This window comes from Protopterus annectens, chromosome 5.part0 (genome assembly GCF_019279795.1).
Source record: "Protopterus annectens isolate FY-2018-M chromosome 5.part0, PAN1.0, whole genome shotgun sequence".
Taxonomy (NCBI): Eukaryota; Metazoa; Chordata; order Ceratodontiformes; family Protopteridae; genus Protopterus; species Protopterus annectens.
The window spans coordinates 867,275,177-867,298,257 of NC_056735.1; the positions used below are offsets into that span (position 1 = coordinate 867,275,177).

Consider the following 23,081-nt stretch of genomic DNA (forward strand, 5'->3'; position numbering starts at 1 on the left):
TTGAACATTTAGAATTTCTAGATGTCAAAATAGACAAAGCAGACTTTGATTCTGCCCATACCAGCTTATATAGAAAACCTACACGCAGGAATGCACTTTTACACAAAAATAGTATGCATCCAAGGCATATAATGAGAAATACACTTAAAAGACAGGTATATAGAATACTTAGGCATCATAATGATGATACAGGTGCATGCAAAGCTCTTGTATCGTTGAAATATGATTTTTTAGAAAGGGGCTATCAAGAAATAGAAATAGATACCTGCATTTCTGAAGCTTGGCATCAGAGTTTAGATAGATGCAGACCTTATTTTAAATCAACTACAAGCACACATGCAGTAGGACGGCAACAGGACTCTACTAGTAATAGTTTTAGAGTGCCTGTATGATATTCTAGTGATATAAGTCACTATTGTGACATTATAAAGAATAACTGGAAGATACTGAACAGTGTACCTGAGTTAAAAGACAAGATAGGAAGTACTCCACATTTTTCTTTCAGAAACAACAAATCCCTCAAGCAACTGCTGACTCAAGTGACTGCCCATGGGTGGGGATCTCAGTTCCACTGTTGCCATCAGTGGGCTCATGGGCTTGCAATATCCAAACATCCATCCCCGTCAGTTGTGTTCACCCACCACATGTGTCATATTCTACCCCTGTATGCATCTTGTTCATCTTGTCTGTTTACCTCCCTAACCTATCTCCCCAAATATACCTACTTCTTCTACCTTACATTCCACTCTCACCTGAAAATACAAAAAAAAGGGCAATCTGTTCCCACAAAAAAAATATGCCCCATACATCGCTGCCCATTTCGCACATATGTCCACTGGACATGTAAACTGATGACTATAATTGGCAGTACAACATACTTTGTTGCCCTCACCCCTCTCTCAGGGGTAGAAGGTTTCAAATTTCACTCCAAATTTCTAACATATGCACAGCTGTTGCTGATAAAGAAATGGGCAGCTATGGACCTTCACTACACCTGTCCTGCACATCCCAAGCTGCTTTCCCATACTGTCTTTCCCTCTTTGTGCCCCTTTTTTCGCCACATTCCTATCTCCCCATTTTCTTTTCTTTCAAAGAAATTAGTGCAGGGGTTAGCGGGAGTAAGCACTTTTAAGTAGTAGTTAGCGGGTGTGCACGAGTGTGCGCTTGTGTGCGCTTAGCTAAGCATCGCTAAGTGCCGCGCAAACTCACGCAAACCTACTTACAACTGCTTAAAAGTGCCTTAGTCACTCTGCATGGCAGGGCCCTTTTTCTGCTGAGCAGCAAAATAAAACACCTCTGTCAGTCTCAACCCCGTACTTTGGACACACTACACTGCATGAAGTACCACTAAGCCACAGTAGACATACAACAAGTGCTGTAATAAATATATCATGCATTATAATGTGTGAATGTAAAGGGAAAATAGGAATGCCATAACACAAATCTTGTTCTGTGGATCTTTACCAGCAGTTGTTGTGGAATTGCCTGACATGACTGTGAAAAGAGAACCAGCAATTCTAGCAGGAAATAATGTTACAGTAGCACTTTACAAACCCCACACAGTAGCAGAGCAGGATAAACACCGGCATATTTGAATAGGGCAGAGGCCATACTTCCCATCTGTGACTGCTTGTCAGGAATGTCCCTGATTCATAAACAAATGTTAGCTGTGTCCCTCTGAATCCCTCTGAAAAGTACTGACGTTTGGCAGAAAATTAGGGAATTACACTTAATGAATAATGTCAATAAGTAAGAGTAGACACAGCTTGCACATCAGAAAAGGTGTATTAATACATATGCTCTGATTTTCTCACAGTATCAACTTAATGTCTGCAATATATTACAGGTGTACCTCACTTATATGTACCTTTCCCTGAGGCTGTTCAAATATATACCTGAGTGTATCAGAGGCCTGGCAGAGGCAGAAACACACAGGCATATCAGCTTTTCTGCTGTTATGCACTCTGCAAATAGCTTTGAAGGAGTTCCACAAGCATACCCTTATGTAGGAGCACAACACAGAAATATCAAAGGATGTAGCCATGTACTGGTAGCAACCAACTGTGACAATACCATTGTTCCAGTGCTGAAAAGACCGGTGTGGTGCACAGACAAAGAATAATAGGCTAACCTCTGGCTACCATCTGGATATGTCCACAGGTGGGAGCTACGCAGACAGATTACTTGCCTTGATAGACTAACAGGTACACAGCAACCCTGTATGTTCAGCAAGATAAACATCACACAATAATAAATAATGCTCTCTGTACTTCTGCACCTCTACCCAAAAGAACAATATACCTGTGTATTCAGGCTCTACCAAGGATGTAGGTAGGCATACTCAGTACTGAAATTTGTTCGGTTGTCTTGAGCAGCCTGTGCTAATGTCAACACAAAAAAACGCAAACTGTTCAGAAGTGAGTAAATTAATATCTACAGCACAGTAGTTCACAAACAGTTAATGTGCCAGAAGAATACATTGCAATCACTACTTTTGTATGGCAGTTAATTGTCTAATTAGAAAAGAAAGTACATACTCCCATGTATCTTGTGTTAGCATTTGGAGGGGTGAGTAAAATTCTACACTGACAAGTGTGTACTAGAAGCAGCAACATTCAGGTTTGAGTACAACATGCAAATCACTGGCTACAACCCAGATATAAAAAGTATGCCAACCTTCTGACTGACACAACGGTGTCCACAGCAAACAAGCATGGACCCCACTTTGGAAAGCTGAAAGGGCTACGCCTACCTAACTTAGCATTTTATAGCAGTGGGCTGCTATGACAGTGAGTACTGCAATTATCACACAGCAGGCTGCATGCAATTACTAAATGGTGGGCACCAACTGGTGCAGAGGCCATCACATGCACATGTGCAATTACCTAGAAAAGCAGGCTGTAGTTGCTGTCCACACATGCAATAATATCATTGCAGCAACAGAGAGAGAGAGAGAGCAAGAGCGAGCTACAGAGACAGAGACACAGACAAAGACAAAGAGACAGAAACAGACAGACACAGAAAAAGAAAGAGCAACATCAACAGACAGAGAAACCCCCCCCCAAAAAAAAAAAATTCCTTTAAAAACAGACGGAACAGAGAAATACAAAGGAAAGGTATATAACACATATGTATTTGCTGACATGTAGTAGATGTGGACCGGAGTTCTGCTGTGGTGACCCCCTAACCGGGAAAAGCCGAAAGACACAACAACAACAACTCTACATACTGTGAATCATCCATATGTGGCAGCAGTATGTATCTATATGTATCTGTACATGTGCATAGGGCAAGGGACATACTGCAACTGTTTGTGAAGGGTGTATATATATTTATATATATATATATGTATATATATATATATATATATATATATATATATATATATATAATATATATATATATATATATATATTTATATATATATATATATATATATATATATATATATATATATATATATATATATATATATATTTATGCTGTTGAAGGTTGTTATATTTCTATGTAGGTTGTAGTGTGTGGCAACGAAAACAGCATGCAGTGCTGGTATATGTCATGTGGTGGTTAAACACTGTGGGTGCGATTTGTCAGTTTTGCAGTGTTGCAGCCAGTGAGGCCTGCTAAAGCTACATGGGCTGAGGACACCTTCAATGCATTCTGCACAACACTGTGCAATATTATTACATAACTGTATATCTCACAACTGTCACATAATTGATATTCCCACCATGAAAAGTGGACTGTATATGTGCCTATATGTACATCTTATGTACAGCAATGGATGTTTATATGTATGTGTATATATATATATATATATATATATATATATATATATATAGAGAGAGAGAGAGAGAGAGAGAGACACACAGGGTCATACTTACTGTGAAAGTTGCCTGGTGAACAAGGCATGGACTGAAGCTCAGTGTTGAAACTGCAGTGCCATCCCTTCTTGCCAAAACACTGTACCCATTAACTACCACATAGGTGGTAGTTTACCTAACATTGAAGGTGTGATAAAGGAACATGGGACACAGATGGACAGTAGCCTCTCCTTTGATAATCACAGTGCCACACTAGACATGTAACCTGTCTATGTGGTACACTTCATCACAAAAGGTGTCATCTAGGGAAATATAGGTCAGTGTTCCCCTCTACTCATCACACTTAAAACCCATTATAGAGTACAATGCCCCATGTGGTATGTACCTCACATGACAACTACAGCAACTGGAAAGGCCACAGACATACCTCACAAAGAGTAATACCGGCCTCAACCAGATGCCCTATGCAGACCGACTCACAAAACCATAGCTAGACTGTGTTGCATACTGCCTACCCAGAAGTGACCTCTGCCTAACATACAGAGCTATGTCACACCCACAGCTGTTGGACATCCTCCACGTAACATATTACAATCCCTCCGAGATACATGCTCTGGGGCCCTAACCCTTGTCAGCTCACTAAACAGCACATGCTGGAGGGATAGATTCCCATCCCAGAGACATGCCATACTCTGGAACAAACCACCTATCAATAGCAAACAAAGCTCCTCATTAGCAGTTGTCATAAATACTCCTGATGATTGGTTGGGAGATAGGAAATACACCCCGGGAATCACCTTTGTGGCTCTGGTTGACAGGGACAAGTGAAATTAAATTACAAGTGTGTCAAAGGCCAGGGTAGCGTATGGCTAGGCTGCTGTAGGCCCTATGGCCAATAGCTTATTACCTACCTATGACACGATGCACACACACATGTACTTAGTGCAATAATTGCTATGTGAAGTTGACTGAGTGTGATGGTGAATGTGTTGGTGAATGTGTGCAAGGTCTGTAAAGGTGTGATAGCTTAGTGTGAAATTGTTTTTGTCATGGTAGTTTGTGTCCTAGCTGTGATCCCAGCAAAAGATGTGTATGCTATTGCTTGGCAGAAAAAGTAGTATGGCATACGGTGTGACGTAGTCCCTTGTTGTTGACTGTGGTGTCCCATTGTAGGCTAAAACAATACATGTATGCCTAGTGAGTGGTACTGCTGGTGAATCCAACTCCCATATGAACTGTAATACTACCTGAAGCTGTAGGCCTAAACAGTACAGTATGGTGTATGTTCACATTGCTTGGAAACACTGTTTTGTGTGTTCCCTGTAGTCCTCACAGATTACATATCTCAGGCATAAGGTTTTGTAAGTAGTGACACACAGTACTGTATGGTACACAGGTAAAGCTCATCTGGGTTGGCATACATTTGTGTGTTGTATGTACGTCTGATGTGTGTGTAATTATGCCTGTGCCATGCCCTCAATCATATGTGTGTTACAGGGTATATGTGTGTATCTAGCAACATGTATAGTCTAGTACAGCAGTATGCCACCTATATTAACAACTGTGCACATATGTTAGGCAGGGGGTTGGCATCAATGACTAGGGTGGTATGCTGGTAATACTGTAACTGTACTTTACATTCATTGCAATGGATGACATCTTTCTTTATGCATTAGCTTGATATATACCTCCTGTGGCTAGGTGGTACATTGTGTCACATACAGTGTGCCATGTACTGGTGTATAGTCTTACATACTGGCTTCTCTTTGCTGCTGTGCAGAACATGGTTTGATATATAGAGCATGCCAGGCACTGTCAGACAGTTGTGGCCTGAGCACTAATATGTGGTATTGAACATGTGTATCCTCTGACAGCCAATCGGATGCTATATATGGCAGTTAATATGTCTGTACTTTAGAATGTTAAATGTGCCACATGACTTGCTCACACATATTGTTTAATTGTCTTCCAGGGGCATGGTCCACCAACGCAACCCGTGTTATACAGCTGCAGAGGAACAGGAAATACACAGCAGCCTGGTGCAGCACTACACCCTGCTGTTCTCTCGAACCAGCCAGGACCAGCATGAGCGGACTGCACTGTGGCAAGATCTTGTTCGTCGGGTAAATGACATAGACATGCATAACCGGACATATGAGCAGGTGCACCATCACTGCAGTGATTTAATTAGACATGTCTGGTGGTGTGCGTCTGATATCCGTAGACAACAGCTTGCCACAGGTGGTGGGGTAGCCATTCATCCCCCCCTCACCAGAGTGGAGGAGCTGCTCATAAGCATGGTGGCTCCTGGCAAACAACAGAAACAGCAACATACATGTGTCATCATGGAGCCCGGAGCCACCCAGCATGTTGACATGCCCTATCTGTAGACTACTGTTACCTGTATTGGTAGATTATGCATATGTGAGATGTGTACTGTGTGTTTAGCAGTTGTGCTGTCTAGTGTTTTGCAATACTGACATTTGGAATATAGTCTGTGACTGTCGACTGTTGTACTACTGTAGTTTAGCAAACTCACAGTAGCAATGCCACAGTTGTGGCCACTGACAAACTGTCTCATATTCTTGTAGGTCCCTCTGGTGTGACAGCAAGGCAGCTGGTCGATGCTGGTGAGTGTGTTATAAATGTAATATTGCTAATGAAATGTGCATGTCATAGGTGAGGTGTAGGCCATGTACACGTAACACACCTACACATAATGCATGCTGTGCATGTTTGCTGTGAGACTATGCACATCTCAGTAATGTCAGTAGCTGCCTCAATCACATGCAATACACAGAGCATCACACACAATTGTGGCAACACCGTACTGGACATTGGATAGGCATAGTTGATACACATGTACACAGCATACACAACTTTGTCATATGCAGTACACCTTAACATGCTACACATGGTGTATCCAGACACCCGCTGTAAGGTCACACTTCAGTATCCCACATGTCATCCACACAGCACACATAATATACCTGAGGGGTAGAGGCCTATCATGGGGCTGTGCGACACTCTTCAACACATAACACGTTTATGTTAGACAATGCCCCCTATTGGGCACCTTACAAACCCATGTAACAAGTGGCTGTGTAATTGTGAATGTAACCATGGTACTGCAGTTCAGGTACAGCATGCTAGGTGGTGGTCTGGCACACATTAGTAGCCTTGAGTGACCACATGATGCATGATGATGATGGCTCATGGTACTACACCCCATACAGTTACAGTGACCACAGTACTACACATAGCAGTCATTGCTATGCACCTCAATGTTGTGTGTGTGCAAACATATGCACCTATACACAATATGCATAGCAATCACCATTTGTACAAAGTGACACATATATGTCTTGTAATGCTATTGAGTGTATAGGTCACATGACACACATTGGGTATGTGTGATGTTCAATGTTGCAGTCATGTTGTAGCATGCCATGTCATGGCTGGCACTGGCATGTCCACAATATGTTCTACACTCACCATAACCACTGTACAATGGCCATGTTGAGCAATGGTATTCCATCACGTATACATGCACCACTCATCCTGTGTGTATACATAGCATGCATGTCCTAAACCTGTGTCCACAATTATCTGCTACAGGCACAGAGACTGTAATCAGAAATGGATATCTATGTGACACACAGATACACATCCAGCCATGGTATGTATACCTGTGAGTGATGGTGCACAGGACATTGCAGACCTTTTAATACTTGCACAGCAATGTTGTGTCCATGTACACATTGCATTCCAGGGTGAGGCCAATCACTGAACAACAACACACATGCATCAAAGCCATGTATACTGTTATTAACAAGGGCTGTCTACACTCGCACTGCATGGTCTTGAGCTACAAATGTTCTGCATGCTGACATGTGTGATATGACTGTTTGCCTTGTGATACTGTAACCCACCTTCAACCACTATTGAGTATGTTTTGGATTGCTGGTGGTGTGTGTGGGTATCTGCTGTAGTGAGGAGTGTATTTGTGTGCATGTTTTCATGTGTGCATGTGTTCATGTGTTCATGTGTGCATGTGTGCATGTGTGCCGACATCATGTACAGGTCGTAAAGTGTGTTTCCTGTCTTCCTCCCACAGGTGCTGTGTTAGGGCTGGTTCACTGCAGCAGGAAAACTGATGTTACTGAGCCACATAGTGATAATGAAGATAGGTGTGTTGAGGCACAGGCATGTTTGCCAGTGTTTGTTGTTGGGCCTCCAATCAACAGTACACAGCTGTCCACCCCATCCATGCATACAGTCATACTGCCAATAAATCCATCACCAATGCCCATAGCTGAGGGACAGCATACAGTTGGCATTGGCCAGGACAATGTGGTATCCATGGCAAATGCATCCCAACATAGCAGCCATACCCAGATGTCTGGAAGGGTACCACATAGGCAGATGTCCAGGGGTTCTCGTAGGAGCACTGCTGCTCATCATGCCACTGGCAGATGTGCCACAGGTCTGACAACGTCACGCATGTTCCAGGCTGTCATGGAGGCACAGGCACATATGGAATGGTACACCAGACAGGGACTAAGGGCACAGAGGGCACATAACACCACCGTCATTGAAAGTATCCATGACCTAGCAGGTACCATCCGTCATTACACCAAGGTCACTGATAGACATTGGGGAGAGACATTAGATATCCTCTGCAATGTCATGTCCATGTGTCAGGACAGTGCGGGATGGTTGAGACGTCGACGTGGATGTATGCCAGCAACATCAGCAGCTGGCAGTCGCTGCGGACGTCCCTCAAACCACAGCCATCCCATAGTGCCAGTACCAGCCCCAGCAATGTTGGGGGTGGGCTGTCCATAGAACATCCTAGAAGACCATGTGCATGTGGCTCTGGACAGTCCCAGCAGGGACCTGTGTCCAGTGTACATCCATCCACCTCTGGGGATAGTACCCAGTCTGGCTTAGTACCTGATAGTGTCAGTAGCACCCCTGCCAGGCACAGGTACCGTATCCATGGCCAGAGATGGTGATCTGTAAAGCCTCACAGGTACAGTCTGTGGCTGTCCCACAAATACCCATTTATGGCAGCCACATGGTGGAACTGTGTGCATGCAGACACACACACATACTCCCGACACCTAGGGCTAACACATACCCACACACATTACAACAACATTGGTATATTCCAGTATTTTTGCCCCTCACACACACACACACACACACACACACACACACACACACACACACACACACACACACACACACACACACATTCATGTCAATTGGATGGCTCACTGTAGGCCTCTGGCAAACCAACAACACACCCTGTACATATGATGAAACCTGTGCCTCCCCTGTCATCTGTAACATCGATGCAGGAACAGGCTACCATGGTGCTGATGCACAGGGTGTCTATATAGCAGTATAGCAATGTTAGCATGTTGTCAGCAGTAGAGTGTAATGATATGCTTGAAGGTGTAGCTGAGCAGGCATGATACATTCAAACTATGATTGTCATTGTAGTGTTGTTTACACCACTGTTGGTTCCAACTGTGTATTGTCCAGCCATATGCCACTTGGCTGATGTGTGCAGTGTTGGCAGCATGTGTTAGAGAGTGGACAGTATGTGTGGGATGTGTGTAGCACAGATTTGCAGGTGTACAGTTGTGAACATGGTGGAGGTGCACTGTCTGCATGTACGTGCATAGTGGACACATGGCCAGGGTGACATGCTCTGTATTACACAGTAACACTCCATAGTTTCTATTGGTGGCCAGTATGCATTGTACTACACACATTCTGGAACCTGACTACACATGTGTGTATGACATGGTTTGACACTGTGCTGTGGGTGATACTGTTACTATCTGTCATTGTTCTGCAATCCGGTAGTATACATCACTTCAACAGCCTGACCATAACCAATCGTTAGATGATGTCTTGACAACCGACACACAGATGTAGGACACACAGCAACATTTGGATCCTTCAGGTATTACACAATGCCAGTAACCACTAGTATTCACCTGCACCCATTACTAAGACCACTCCTGTTTGGCATATAGCTCTCTTAGGTACAAGCAATCACAGTAGGGATATGTCCGTCCACGTCTGGTAATGCATACTGTGGCCTATAATGCATTCTCCAGATGACACACACATCCTCCACAAGGGTATCATACAGACAGATGCCTGTTGTCAAACCCATGCTGTAAAGCTATAAGCCAAACTAAGCATAGTCATCCACCTTTACGGAACATATTATCCCCACAGTACCACATAGGTAGTAGCCACCAACATGATGAACAGGTACCGATGTGTACATGCAACCAAGTGTTATGTCATCTCTCCTTTGTTAATCACATTTCCAAAGGTATTTTGGAATCCCTTGGTGGATCACATAAGCAATAAGGGGTCTGCATGCATATCCACATAGGTTGTTCTACACCTGTTATGAATAGTCATCATTGACAGACTTTGCTGTGTTTGAACAGGTCTGACATATACCTCAGCCAGAGACCCTCACTCACACATTCCAATAGGAACCGTAATGACTTTGTGTGACACAGATGATCTAGGCCAGGGATCACTTCAGAGGCTGAGCTTGTCACAAGCATACAGATGTGACCTAAGGTCTGGGAAGCAGCAGCACAGTCTGGCAAGGATGACAGCTGTGTTCTTGGAGAAAGCAGGGTTCCCACACATGCAATCATTGAGGTAACATGTATGGATATGTATTTGCCACACAGCTATCTCACATGTGCAATGCATACTGATATGTCATACAGTGGTAAAAGCAAAATCCACAACACATTGATCAACAGTGTCACACAAATAGAGCACACACGCTCACCAAGTGCAGGATTCAAACCCCTACCTAATTACTTCATGCTACTAGAGGAGTACACATTAACACAACATGCTATGCACATTACTGGGAGTTCTCTTTTCCACAGGTATATTTGTAGGATGGTTACATCATCAGACTTGACAAAGGTTAGTTTACCGCTTCTGAGGTCTCTTACTACTCTCCTAAAATGTTGCTCCTTCCCAAAGAAACAACACACATACAGTTGTCGAGTGCAGGATTCAAATGCCTGCCTAACTACTTCATGATACTAGAAGAGTATGCATTAACATGACGCGCTATACACATTACTGGGAGTTCTCTTTTCCACAGGTATATTTGTAGGATGGTTACATCATCGGACTTGACAAAGGTTAGTTTACCGCTTTTGAGGTCTCTTACTACTCTTCTAAAATGCTGCTCCTTCCCAAGGAGACCACACACAAACACATTCACACAGTTGTCCAGTTCAGGATTCAAACCCCTATCTAGCTACTTCATGATATTAGAGGAGTACGCATTAACACGACACGCTATCCACATTACTGGGAGCTTTCTTTGCCACAGGTATATTTGTAGGATGGTGACATCATCAGACTTGACAAAGGTTAGTTTACTGTTCTTGAGGACTCTTACTACTCTCCTAAAATGTTGCTCCTTCCCAAGGAGACAACACACAAACACAGTTGTCCAGTGCAGGATTCAAACCCCTACCTAACTACTTCATGATTCTACAGGAGCATGCATTAACATGACGCACTGTACACATTACTGGGAGTTCTCTTTTCCACAGGTATATTTGTAGGATGGTGACATCCTCAGACTTGACAAAGGTTAGTTTACCGCTTTTGAGGTCTCTTACTACTCTCCTAAAAGGTTGCTCCTTCCCAAGGGGATAACACACACATGCTTGTCCAGTGCAAGATTCAAACCCCTACCTACCTACCTACTTCATGAGCATACATTAACACGACATGCTATACACATTACTGAGAGCTCTCTTTTCCACAGGTATATTTGTAGGATGGTGACATCATCAGACTTGACAAAGGTTAGTTTACCACTCTTGAGGTCTCTTATTACTCTCCTAAAAGCTTGCTCTTTCCCAAGGAGACAACACACAAACACACAGTTGTCCAGTGCAGGAATGAAACCCCTACCTAACTACTTCATGATACTACAGGAGTACACATTAACATGATGTGCTATACACATTACTGGGAATTATCCTTTCCACAGGTATATTTGTAGGATGGTGACATCATCAGACTATAAGAAGTGGGTTACATTAGGTGACATTAGATGGGCTACATTGAAGGAATGTCTAAAGACTTTGGGCATGTGATCATCAAAGGTGAGTTTACTATCTACCTGTGTCCCCAGGGCCATAATGACTTTCTCCGTACATGCTGGATTACCACCTATGTGGTAATTTGTGTGCACTTTATTTTACCCAAAGGGGATGAATATGCATTCTTTGCCATTCAGCTTGAGGGCATTGTTTTGACACCAGGTATCTGCCTCTGTAAGACACTTCTGGAGGATGTCTGTGTCAGCTGTACAGTCAATTATGGACCACAGTTACCATTCATCTGCAAACCTGTTCAGTCATATACCTGCCATGCTTCCCTGTACCTCTGAGCAGTATCTACTGAACAGGTGGGGTCCCAGGACCAAGACCTGTGTGATGCCATTTGTGACTGGCTTAGAGTTGGACATGGCACCCGCAACTATGAACATGTGTGTTTGATCTGTGAGCCACTTGGCCATCCATCCTGTGACATAGCTGTTAATGTTCAAGCTGGTACACTTGTCCATGATGATGGAGTGGGGAATGGTGTGGTAAGCCCTTAATGAGGTACAGGTGGGCTGTGTGAACTACTTTCACCTCCATCTATGTTCATGGTAACTGTTTTAAATAACTCAACTAGGTTTGGGAGCCAGGCTCTGCCTTTAACAAGGTGAAGTTGTGTAGAGTCCAGTGTCTGGAGATCTCCAATGTCTCAGTGTATGGGTTCCCTGACAATTGGCTCAATAGCTCTGTAGACCCGGCTGAGTAGACATATTGGGCAATGGTTTCCAGGTTCTGTTTTGGCACATCCTTTGTGGAGCTGGATGACTGTTAGTGTATTCCATTCTTTGTGTACATAGCCTGTGGTACAGTTGAGTCTAGACAGTGAATGTAGGTGAGTGTGTAGTTCCTTATGGGCCAAGTGTAAGACGCAGCCTGGGACAACATACAGTCACATTGATGCTATGTTCTTAGCTTTGGTGAGGGCTGTCTTTACCTGCATGTCCATGACGTCTGGGTCTCTGCATCCTTCTGTGATGGACGCAGGACCTTTTGGGGGTGATGGGGGGGAGTTTACACTGAACTTGTCCCCCTGGATGTGGGCAGTGAAAGGTGGTTTGGTGTATTTCATTCCTTTTTTCAGTAGCTGACAGCATATTTGGAAGTTGACACCTACATGTCTGGTATAGCTACCAAAGGCTTTGTGGTTGTTATTCTTACATTCCTTGGCTACTTGTCTTTAGAAACCATCCTTGGATTATTTTATGAGCGATCATTGTTTCTTCCTGATAATGATCAGTGATGCCTTTCCTTTAGTGAAGTTGGATCTATCATGTGTTCATTTTCTCCTTCTCTTGTCTAGCTTATTTATGGACAACAAACACCTGCTTGTTGTCCTATTTTTGGAGGAGTGCATCTTGGTTTTATTTGTGATGTCTCATTCCATGCATTCCTGTAGATGCTCATAGGATGCACTTGTAAATGTTTCTGCAGATTGCATACCATTATCCTATAGCAAGAGGTCTTTGGAACTTTCCACTTTGGTCTTGGGAAGTGTGCAGTTTGCTTTTGCAAATGTCTTCACAGTGGTTTCATTGACTGGGTGTGGGGGCGGGATGTGGATGTCCAGTGTGATTACTTCATGATCTGATATTCCCAGTGAGGGGTTTATCTCTGTTGTGGAACACTGGTACCTCATGTTGGTGATGATCATGTCCAGTATGTTGTCACCTGTAGTGGGCATGCTGACCAGCTGTTCCAGGGTGTTAGAGTTTCTTAACTGTAGGACACATTGGGCAAAGGACGTTGTATATGAGTAATTCACACACTCAGTGTTTGTGTAGTTGTAATCTCCTCATATAATGGTGTTTGATAGGACCATTATTTTTGCCATTGTTCTCTGGAATACTGAGCGAGGTTCCTGAGACAAGGTACATGATCTGTAGCAGGCTACAATCTGATGGGCAGCTTTGCCCAATGTTATGGTTATGGTCTCCAAGGCCTCATGCTGTGCCAGTAACCTGAAGGTGTGGATATCCATAAGGTAAATGGCTACACCCCTTCCTTTTGTATTTCACTCGTGGTTTTGGGTCCAAAGGTCAGAGTGATTGTGAGTGTTTTACGTGGATCATATCCAGCAGCTCTATGTTTGACATAGCTTTGTATGTTAGGCAGTGAACACCTCTGAGTAGGCGATATGCAAGGGAGTACGGATGGAGCATTTTGCGATGGTCTGTGTATGGCATGTATTTCAGGCCACTAATGCTCTTTGTGAGGTATTGCTGCTGGCTTTCCAGTTGTTGTAGTTGTCTTGTGAGGTACATAGCAACAGTGGCATTGTACTCTTTTATAGTTCTAGTGAGTGGTGAGTAGAGGGGAACAATGTCCTCTTTTATTCTGCATGAGACACATTTTGTGATGAGGTGTGCCACATAAGAGGGTTTCCTGACTACTGTGGGAATGTGCTTATCACAGTTGTATCCACTGTCCACCTGTGACCCAGGGTCTCTTGTCACACTTACAGTGTGAGGTATACTACCACCTATGTTGTAGTTCTTGGCTACAGAGATTTTAACAAAGGTGATGATAATGCACCTTTTGGCATTGAGCTACAGCCCATTGCTTGGATAACAGCCATCTGTCTCAGTGAGGCCCTTTTGTAGGATGTCCACATCTTTAGTGTTTATGATGATGGCTCCTAGTTTGCAGTCCTCTGGAAACTTCAGTAGCCACAGACCTTCCATGTTAATGTTTACTTCAGGGAAGTAGATACTGCACAGCCTGGGAAGTTATCTAGTCCCATGGCTGCTGTGATACTGGCTTCGGAGAGTGTTTTTTACCTGTGCAGCTGTGATGACAGCAACTTTGCAGTCTTCCATTATAGACATGTGCTCTTTCATGGGTGAGAGGGGGGTAAAGTTAACACTGATCCTATCTGCCAGGATGTTGCCAATATCAGTTGGCCCTGTACATTTAGTGCCATTGAGCTCTAACTCAGAACAGATCTGAGTGTAACCATGACATGGACCTGTCTGTTGGGCAGAGATCTCCTGCGTAGACAGTATGCAACAGAGTACAGCTTGGGTTACATTCATTCTTGTTGCATGGGGCAACTATTTGAGGCCAGTAATCCTCTTGTTAAGGTACTTCATTGGTCTTTCTAGCTGCTGAACGTGCCTAGTCAGATTCATCGCAAGTGTGTTGTGGTACTCTCTGACAGGTCTGATGACTGCTGAGTAGTGGCAACCTCCTTTGACCTACATGCACAGACCTTGGCAGTTTGAGTGAACACATAGCAGGATTTTCAGACCACTTTGTGAATGTGTTTCTGGAAGTAGAGATGACTATACACATTTGTCCATAGATCACTTATTATCACATCCGTATTTAGCCTGTGTGTGAGCATGCCCAGTATGACCTTTCAGTATCTTCCTGCCTGACATTTGCTTCATTTCTTTAAGTGTGTGAGCATGCCCAGTATGACCTTTCAGTGTGATGCTGAATGAAATCCACTACATTTGTTGGAGTGTGTGAGCACGCACAGTATACACATTTATACTATATGTGTATGGTAAATCAAGGTGTATTTTTACAGCAGGGCTCATCTTTGTGTCATAGATCAACAGGGATCATGCTGTGCCTGCAGGGCTTCCATGAGACACTTTGCATAGACTTATCAACATTTCTACATACAGGGGGGACAGCTATTCTTTGTACATTTCTACCTGTGGGTACACCGGATTGTTACTGTGGGTGTACATAAGATGTGGGTTTCACCTGACACTTATACACATTTGCTGTGCCTGCACTGCTATGTACAGGACACCATTACAGTCTGTACTGTTGCCTATCGTACTGGCTTGAGGCATACTACTGTACTACAGATCTTTTCATCCATTGTCACATATATTAGCTTGCAACTTCATAGCCTACACAACCCACATCTCAACGCCTGGCCTGATGTTCTCTGTCTGCACAGGCATGTGGGTGAGGTTACCCATTTGCCTCATTAGGGGCATGATACAGCATTGCTTTGTGTTTGCATTAGTGTACAATTGTCCTGCTGTGTCTGTGCCAATGTAATGCTATCATAGCTTAGTGGTTCTGACTATAGTGCACAGTATCCTGAGTTCAAGCCCTGTCACTGCTTTTTATTTTCATGCTGACCAGACCAGACTGCTTAAGGAACAGTAAAGCAGATATGAGCATGTTTAACTGACTTTGCTCAACTTTGCCTGACCTTGGCCAACATTGCACGAGCAATTTTGTTTACATATACTAGATACTGGTAAAAGCTGCTTAGCACTGCTTTATATTGCTTAAAACATAGCAATCATGCCTCAGGTGGTGCTGCAGGGCTGCCTATGTCAGATGCATATACTACACTCCCTATAAATGTTTGGAAACAGGTAGTGTCAAGTTAGGCATCCCTTTTATTTTATGTGCGAGTCAGAGAGAGGTATCATTTCCAGGGTTCCTACTGAGCCAGTGTATGTGCTATGTGTTGCCTCTTTGCCAAGGCCAAGGCATACTGGGCATGCCTCCTTCTGCCTACTGGGGCAGGCTCAGGTTGTTCTTCCTCCAAGTCACGCTGTGCCTGTGCAGGCCTTGGCAATGGTGGGGGGCTGTTTGGCCCTGCCCCATGCTGTTCCTGCTGCAGCTGTTTTCACAGGATCATATTGTGTAGCATGGCACATACCATGACAATTTGGGTACATGTAGTTGGTGAGTACTGCAAGGCTCCACCAGATGTGTCCAGGCACCAGAACTGTGACTTGAGCACCCCAAACACACGCTCGATTACATTTCGTGTTTGTGCATGTGCCTCATTATGGAGTTCTTGTCCAGGTGTGTGTGCATTTCTGATGGATGTCATCAGCCACGGCTCCAGTGTGTATCCAGCATCCCCCACTAGGTGACCGTCAGGGATGTCCCCATTTGCAAATGTCTGGTATAGCTGCAACAGATTCCAGATATGGGAATCGTGGTAGCTTCCAGGGCAGCCAGCACACGCATTCAGTATTATGCCCTGGGCATCGCACATGACCTGGCAGTTGATGGAGTGGAAGCCCTTGCGGTTGATGTAGGCCCTACCCCACTCACCATCTGGTGCTTTGATGTGTATGTGCATGCAGTCAATTGCACCCACTACCTCAGGGTATTCCGCTATTTGCTGGAAGAGATGCATATTGCTGGCCAATACCTCATGGGAATTGGGGAAATATACATGATCACCGACATGTGCTGACATGGCATTCAGGAACTGGTGCAGTACCCTTGATGCTGATGCCTGTGAAATCCCCATCATATCACCAGTTGGTCTCTGGAAGGTACCTGTTGCTAGTATTCTTAGGCCAACACATACCTTGGTTTCCACTGGGATGGGTTCCCCTCTGTTGATTCTGTGTGTGAGGCATGGCCTGCACAGCTCAACAATTTGTTGCAGGAGCTCTCTGTCCACTCTATAGCGCTCCACTATCTCCAACTCATGTAGCCCCTGGTAGGTTACCCTGGGTCTGTACACTCTTCTCCGTCTCCTCACTGTGGGTTGCTCAGCAGCATTCGCAATGGCACCACCCTCAGCATCTTGCACATGTTGCCTTATAACAGCAATGGCAGCCCCTAACATTTTTATGTCTCAGTTTAAGCTTTTTAAGTTTTCACTTCTCTTTGTTGACTGCAGTGTTGCAGTGTTTCTGAGAAAAACATGGGGGAATGTTCTTTGCAGAGTTTTAAGTGCTGGGCTGGGCTACTGTACTGCCTGTGTAATTGGCTGATTCTGATTGATTTCACCTATCAGCTATGCTAGTTCTCCTTGGTTAACTTCCTACTACTTCTTTTCCTTCCTTTTTCCTTTCTGTTTCCACAGGGGGCAGCACCGTGCAAGCAAGTGCAAACATGTGTACACGAGTGCACACACGCGCACACAGGCTTACACAAGCTTACACAGGCTTAGGCGGGTGCACATTCGTGTATACAAGCTTAGACAGCCTAACACAGGCTTACACGGGCACACACGTGTGCACACGCATGCACACAGTGTAAGCAGCTTTGCAAGAAACTTTAGTGATAGCCACGGCGTACACCTTCGGTTTCTGGGTTTCAGTTTAGACAACTATAGACACACCTCTCCTAGTCCTGAGTAACTCAAAACAAACACATGCCACTCTGCTCCAATAAGCTTACAGTCTTTTTGATACATACCCCCTCATGATGTCACCCATCTTCTACTCTGTTACTCCCCTTATCCTACTCTTACACTCTAAGGACATGGTTCACGTAGCAGGAAATATTGGGATTCACTATCCTTATCCTTATTTGCATAGGATTGCCTACTAATGCTTGCTTACATCTCTCAGACTGAGCTTCCCCCATTAGTAACCACTACTCAGTAGCCATGTTGTCTTCAGCCTGCCATTCACTTGCATGGCAGATGAATATTTTGAATTAAATCATATTTGTGGCTTTTAAATTCTTGATTTTCTGATTTTTTTAGTGCACCACACATTTGCGTGCTGCTGCGCCACGTTTAAACATCGGAGATCGAGGAAAAAAAAATTTTTTTATATTTTGCAACACATAAAAATGCCACTGGCCATATATTTGGCCATTGGCATGCTTCCTCAACTGGATGCATCCTTTATTTGGAGCTGTCATGGCTCCGTTTTGCTATTTGCAGACCGGTACTCAGTTGCCAACCGAGTACATTTCTGCAAATAACACTACTCTTGCTCGGACAGGTTAGTGTTTCCTGGATTGCAAATTTACCTCATTTGCATACCTTTCAGCAGCAGATGAGGTAATTTGCATAAACTAACACTGTCCGTGCAAGAGTCGTTTTAGGAGCTGTCTTGCACGCCCCTGCCGGCTGTTCCTGGATCGCTCGGCTGATATGTTGGCTGCATGGAGTCTTACTCTACTCTTAGACTCCGTGCAAGCCTTCGTGAATCTGGCCCGGGGACTCTGTGGATTTAAGGTTTCATGCCTTTTTTCGCATTCATTCATTGGCCCAACAACCTTTAAAGCTTCTCATATATACATACAAGAGGTGGCAGTTATACCTCAAGTAAGACTTTTCCAGTATATCCAGATTTAAACAAAAATCTATTTAGAGGAAGAAGATTAAGAAAGAATAATTAAAATGTTGGTTGGTGCTCAGAGGGTATTATCGTTTTGGCAATTTGACTGAAATGTAGACCCAGAATGTAAATGGTAAGCTCATATATGAAAAAAAACTGAACTGCTTGAGGGGAGTTTGGATTTTTCTGTTAGCTATGATGTTTAAGTTATCAGATGAAAGGTTAAGAATTTAAACTATTTTTGATTATGTAGAGGGGTAAATAAGCCACAGTAATTTCCCTCTTTTTACTTCTTTTAGTTTCAAGCTTTCTTAAACATTAATTCAGGTTTATCTTCCATTACTTTTAATTGGTTGCGCACTGCACATTTTTTATCATATTGTATCATCTTTATATGTTATAGCTGTAAAGGACTATCAGTACAGGGTGTTTGCTTGTATGTTTGTTTTGTGTCCTGTGTTTACAAAATAAGTGAGTTGCTTATTGCTTGAACAGCCTCTTCACGTGCTCCAAAATGTAGCATTACTATACACCTCAGTCATTTTTTCTTTGTAACATACTTCCATTGTTCTGGGTGGCACTTTGTGTCTTTGGCCTCACTCATAGCTGAAATATGTTCAGGTTTGTATCAGCTCTTGTAAAGCTAAAACACACACGCACACACACACACACACACACACACACACACACACACACACACACACACACACACAGACACACACACACACACGCACACATGTACTTATGCACATACACAAACAAAAATGGTCACAAGTGTGTTTGTGTTTTATCAATGAATGTACTCTGCTTTCTTTATATTTAATTTACCAGCTAAATAACAAAGAGAAACAAAACAATTTTTTCATTTTACAAGCTTGCACTAAACACATATGGACAACTTATAAAATGTAACAGATTTTTCTGGATGGAATGCCTAGCATGGTTTCCACATGACAGAAGGACTGTAGTTTTGCTCCTTTCTCTTAATGTCATGGGCAAGTATTATGACAGTGGTTTAGTTCTCAAACTACCCATTCAGCAAATTAAGTGGGTACACAGTTTTAAGTAATAGTGATTACAATAGCACATCCCAGAATGATTCATTATGGATCCCAGAAGGATTCATTAAAAATCTCAGAAGGATTCCCCTTTCATGGATGCTGTTAAATATAATATGTTATATTTACAGGAAATGCATGCAAAATAAAACACCATTGTCAGAGCTACTGCTTTACTTAACAAAGACAAAACAAAGACAAGTGAATTTATACCTTACTGTCAGAGCTTATTGGCTTCTTACATTCCTCACAGGTGTTGGAGTACAGAGTCTCAAAACATTTCACACAGTATGGGTTGTCCTCTCGCAGAAGGTATTTCTTCCCAAAAAGGGACTCTTTGCAGTAGTGACAGTCAAAGCGTTCTGTCATCTTGGCTCAAGGTAGGCTGCACAACTCTGCTTCTAGAAACAAAAAGGAAAAGGTTTCATCATTATAGCAGACAAAGTCAGCATTTCATCAAAATGATCATATTATTCACATTATTTAATTTATATTATTATCTAAACTTACTTAAGGAAAAAATATAACAGTCTAATTTAAAATGAAATGAAAGCCACAAACTCAGAACTGGGTGTATTAACAACTTTTTGCACACTGATGTTCTCATTTGACAAAGCATAACAAAATGGGTTCCTATCACATAGTCGAACTTTTACAAGTTTGAACCTCATATGGTCGAGACCATAAGTTCGAATTTGTAAAAGTTCGAGCGTTTGAATAGAAATCTCCATAAGCAGATGTTTCCATTTTGTTCAATGGGGTGCGATCTCTGAGTTGGTATATTTAAGTAGCAGGGGATGTGGGGGTGCGGGGGGGGGCTTGCCCCCTGCTTAAAACAGTTTAATTTGTTTTCCGTTGTTTTTTAATCCATAGTCAAAGTTTTGTAACTTCGAACATAATGGTTCTAACATTACATGTTCTAAGTTATAAGACTTCGACTATGTGATATAGACACTAACAAAATGTCACATTTTATTTTTTTTCACGTCTTGACATAAGTAATAAAACTCATTCAAAGAAGTATTACCAGTGTATCAGTACTGTGCCATAACCAGAGGGAAAAGACTCCAAAATATAATGTCCTGAGTTTTTTAATAAATTTTTAGTATGTTTTTTAATTATTTAGCAAAGTCTTCAGACTCCAGTAGTGTTCTCATTTTTCTGAAATACTCCAACTTTCCTGGTACAAATGAAGATAATGGGGACTACTCAGACAAGTTCTGAGGTAAGTTGGAACTACCTGTTTGTGTCTTTCGGCTTTTCCCGGTTAGGGGTTGCCACAGCGGAACTCTTTTCTGCTAATGATTGGTAGTTGATTTTTACGTGCCGAGTTACCAGCCCTGACACACAACCTTCAACGAAGGTAAGCCCTTTCACACATGTCTCCACACAGAAGACGCTCTAGCGGAGAATCGAACCGGATAGTGTCTTAGTGTGAGGCGATAACACTACCGCAGCACCATCACTGCGGGTCTAAGTTGGAACTACCTAATGGCTGGTATTGGTGCTTTTTGTCTAGGGAGCTTTACCATGGTGGAAGGCATTGCATGACCTTATCATACATAGATTTAAGTTGTTTCACTGTTTATGATCACAGTATTATCACCTCTGGGAAATGTTTTGAGAAGAGGGTGCAGCCAAACAGGAATCTAAAAAAAAAAAGACACCCATGATGATTCAGTTAAAGAATCAGAGTACATCACTTAGAAAAAGAATATTCGGTCCTATTCCTGGAGCAAGGCTGGTTAGTGGTGTTCTCTGATGAGCACCTAGTGGCTAGGTGTTCCATGCAATCAAGCCACGTTCAACCCAGAAAAGTTATGTGAAGCCACATTATTGTCTCATACCTGCATGGAGAAGGGTGGTGGGAGGACAAAACCTTGGCAAAGGAAACTGGCTAATGGTATGGGGGGTGTCATCTCACCATTGGAGAAGGGTGCTATAGCTTGTGAGGGAAGTCTGAAAAATAAACAGGTACATTTATTTGCTTTTACCTTTGTGTACAACATTGGTTCTGCAACCAAAATTTCTTAAATTGAGGGTGATGTCTCTCTTGCTTCCTACTTTGAAGCTTACCCTAAGTAGAGGACCCTGGCAGCTGTAGGGATGCTCACCAGCCCTTGACTGTATGGTATACAGTTGGAGTTTGTGCCTGTATATGAGAGGGTTGCCTTATTGTGACTGTAAGATACTGAATTATAAACTGTTGTTTCTGAATAAAGACTTAGCTGTTTGGAGAATTCATCCTTGTTTGAGACCAGCAGTGCAATGCCTATTAGGGCATAAAGTACTGATGATCTGGCTCTGCTGGCAAACTTCAACATATATATGGAGAATGGTAGAAATATCAGGAAAGGCTTGCAGGAGCTGAAACTGAGTGGTAAATTAGTTTTCGACTTCTGTGCTAGCAAATATCATTATTTTAATTGTTATTTAGGCAAGCCCACTGGACACAAATGTCCCTTTTCAAGTGCTAAATAGGAATAGTATCTGGTTAAGTTATTGTTCAATGTCACACAGCTTGGAAGCAGAAATTCAGGGAATCGTTTTTAAGTTTACAGGAAAACAGCTCATTAATGCCTCATAGTTTTTGTGACACCCATGCCATGGCCCAGCAATCAAGGAGCCTCAATCCTCACCATTAACACCAGAGAGGGTGTTTCATATATGAGGAAAGGATAACAAATACACACAGAGTGCAATTTCCCTTAAGAGCACACAGAGATCACAGTCAGTCCAGGGCTGGTCACTCCCTTGCTCCCCAGGTCCCCAATAAGACTCCCCACTGGCACAGCTATAGGGTCCAGATCTCAGCCTAGCTGGGCAAGCTAAAATCTCCAGCACCCTCTCTGTCCAAATGTGCTTTGTGTCCCTGCCCAAGTAGCTGACACACCCACACTTTGAGATAAGAGTTTACACAACCACACAGACATTTCTGGGGAAGGCTGGCACAGGTTCTCCAGCTGTGCCCCTTTTTACCCAGACTATACGGTA

The 23,081-nt window shown here is 43.1% G+C and overlaps 1 protein-coding gene across 2 annotated transcripts in view; it reads right to left on the bottom strand.

Moving 5' to 3' along the window:
- The window catches only part of LOC122802867 (four and a half LIM domains protein 2), a 388,073-nt gene that overhangs the window by 247,805 nt on the left and 117,187 nt on the right, over positions 1-23,081 (bottom strand). For both annotated transcript variants that reach the window (XM_044072664.1, XM_044072665.1), the window contains exon 2: positions 20,301-20,488. In XM_044072664.1, the coding sequence (XP_043928599.1) occupies positions 20,301-20,456 (156 nt within the window). In that variant the 5' untranslated portion in view covers positions 20,457-20,488. The remainder of the gene's footprint in view (positions 1-20,300; positions 20,489-23,081) is intronic.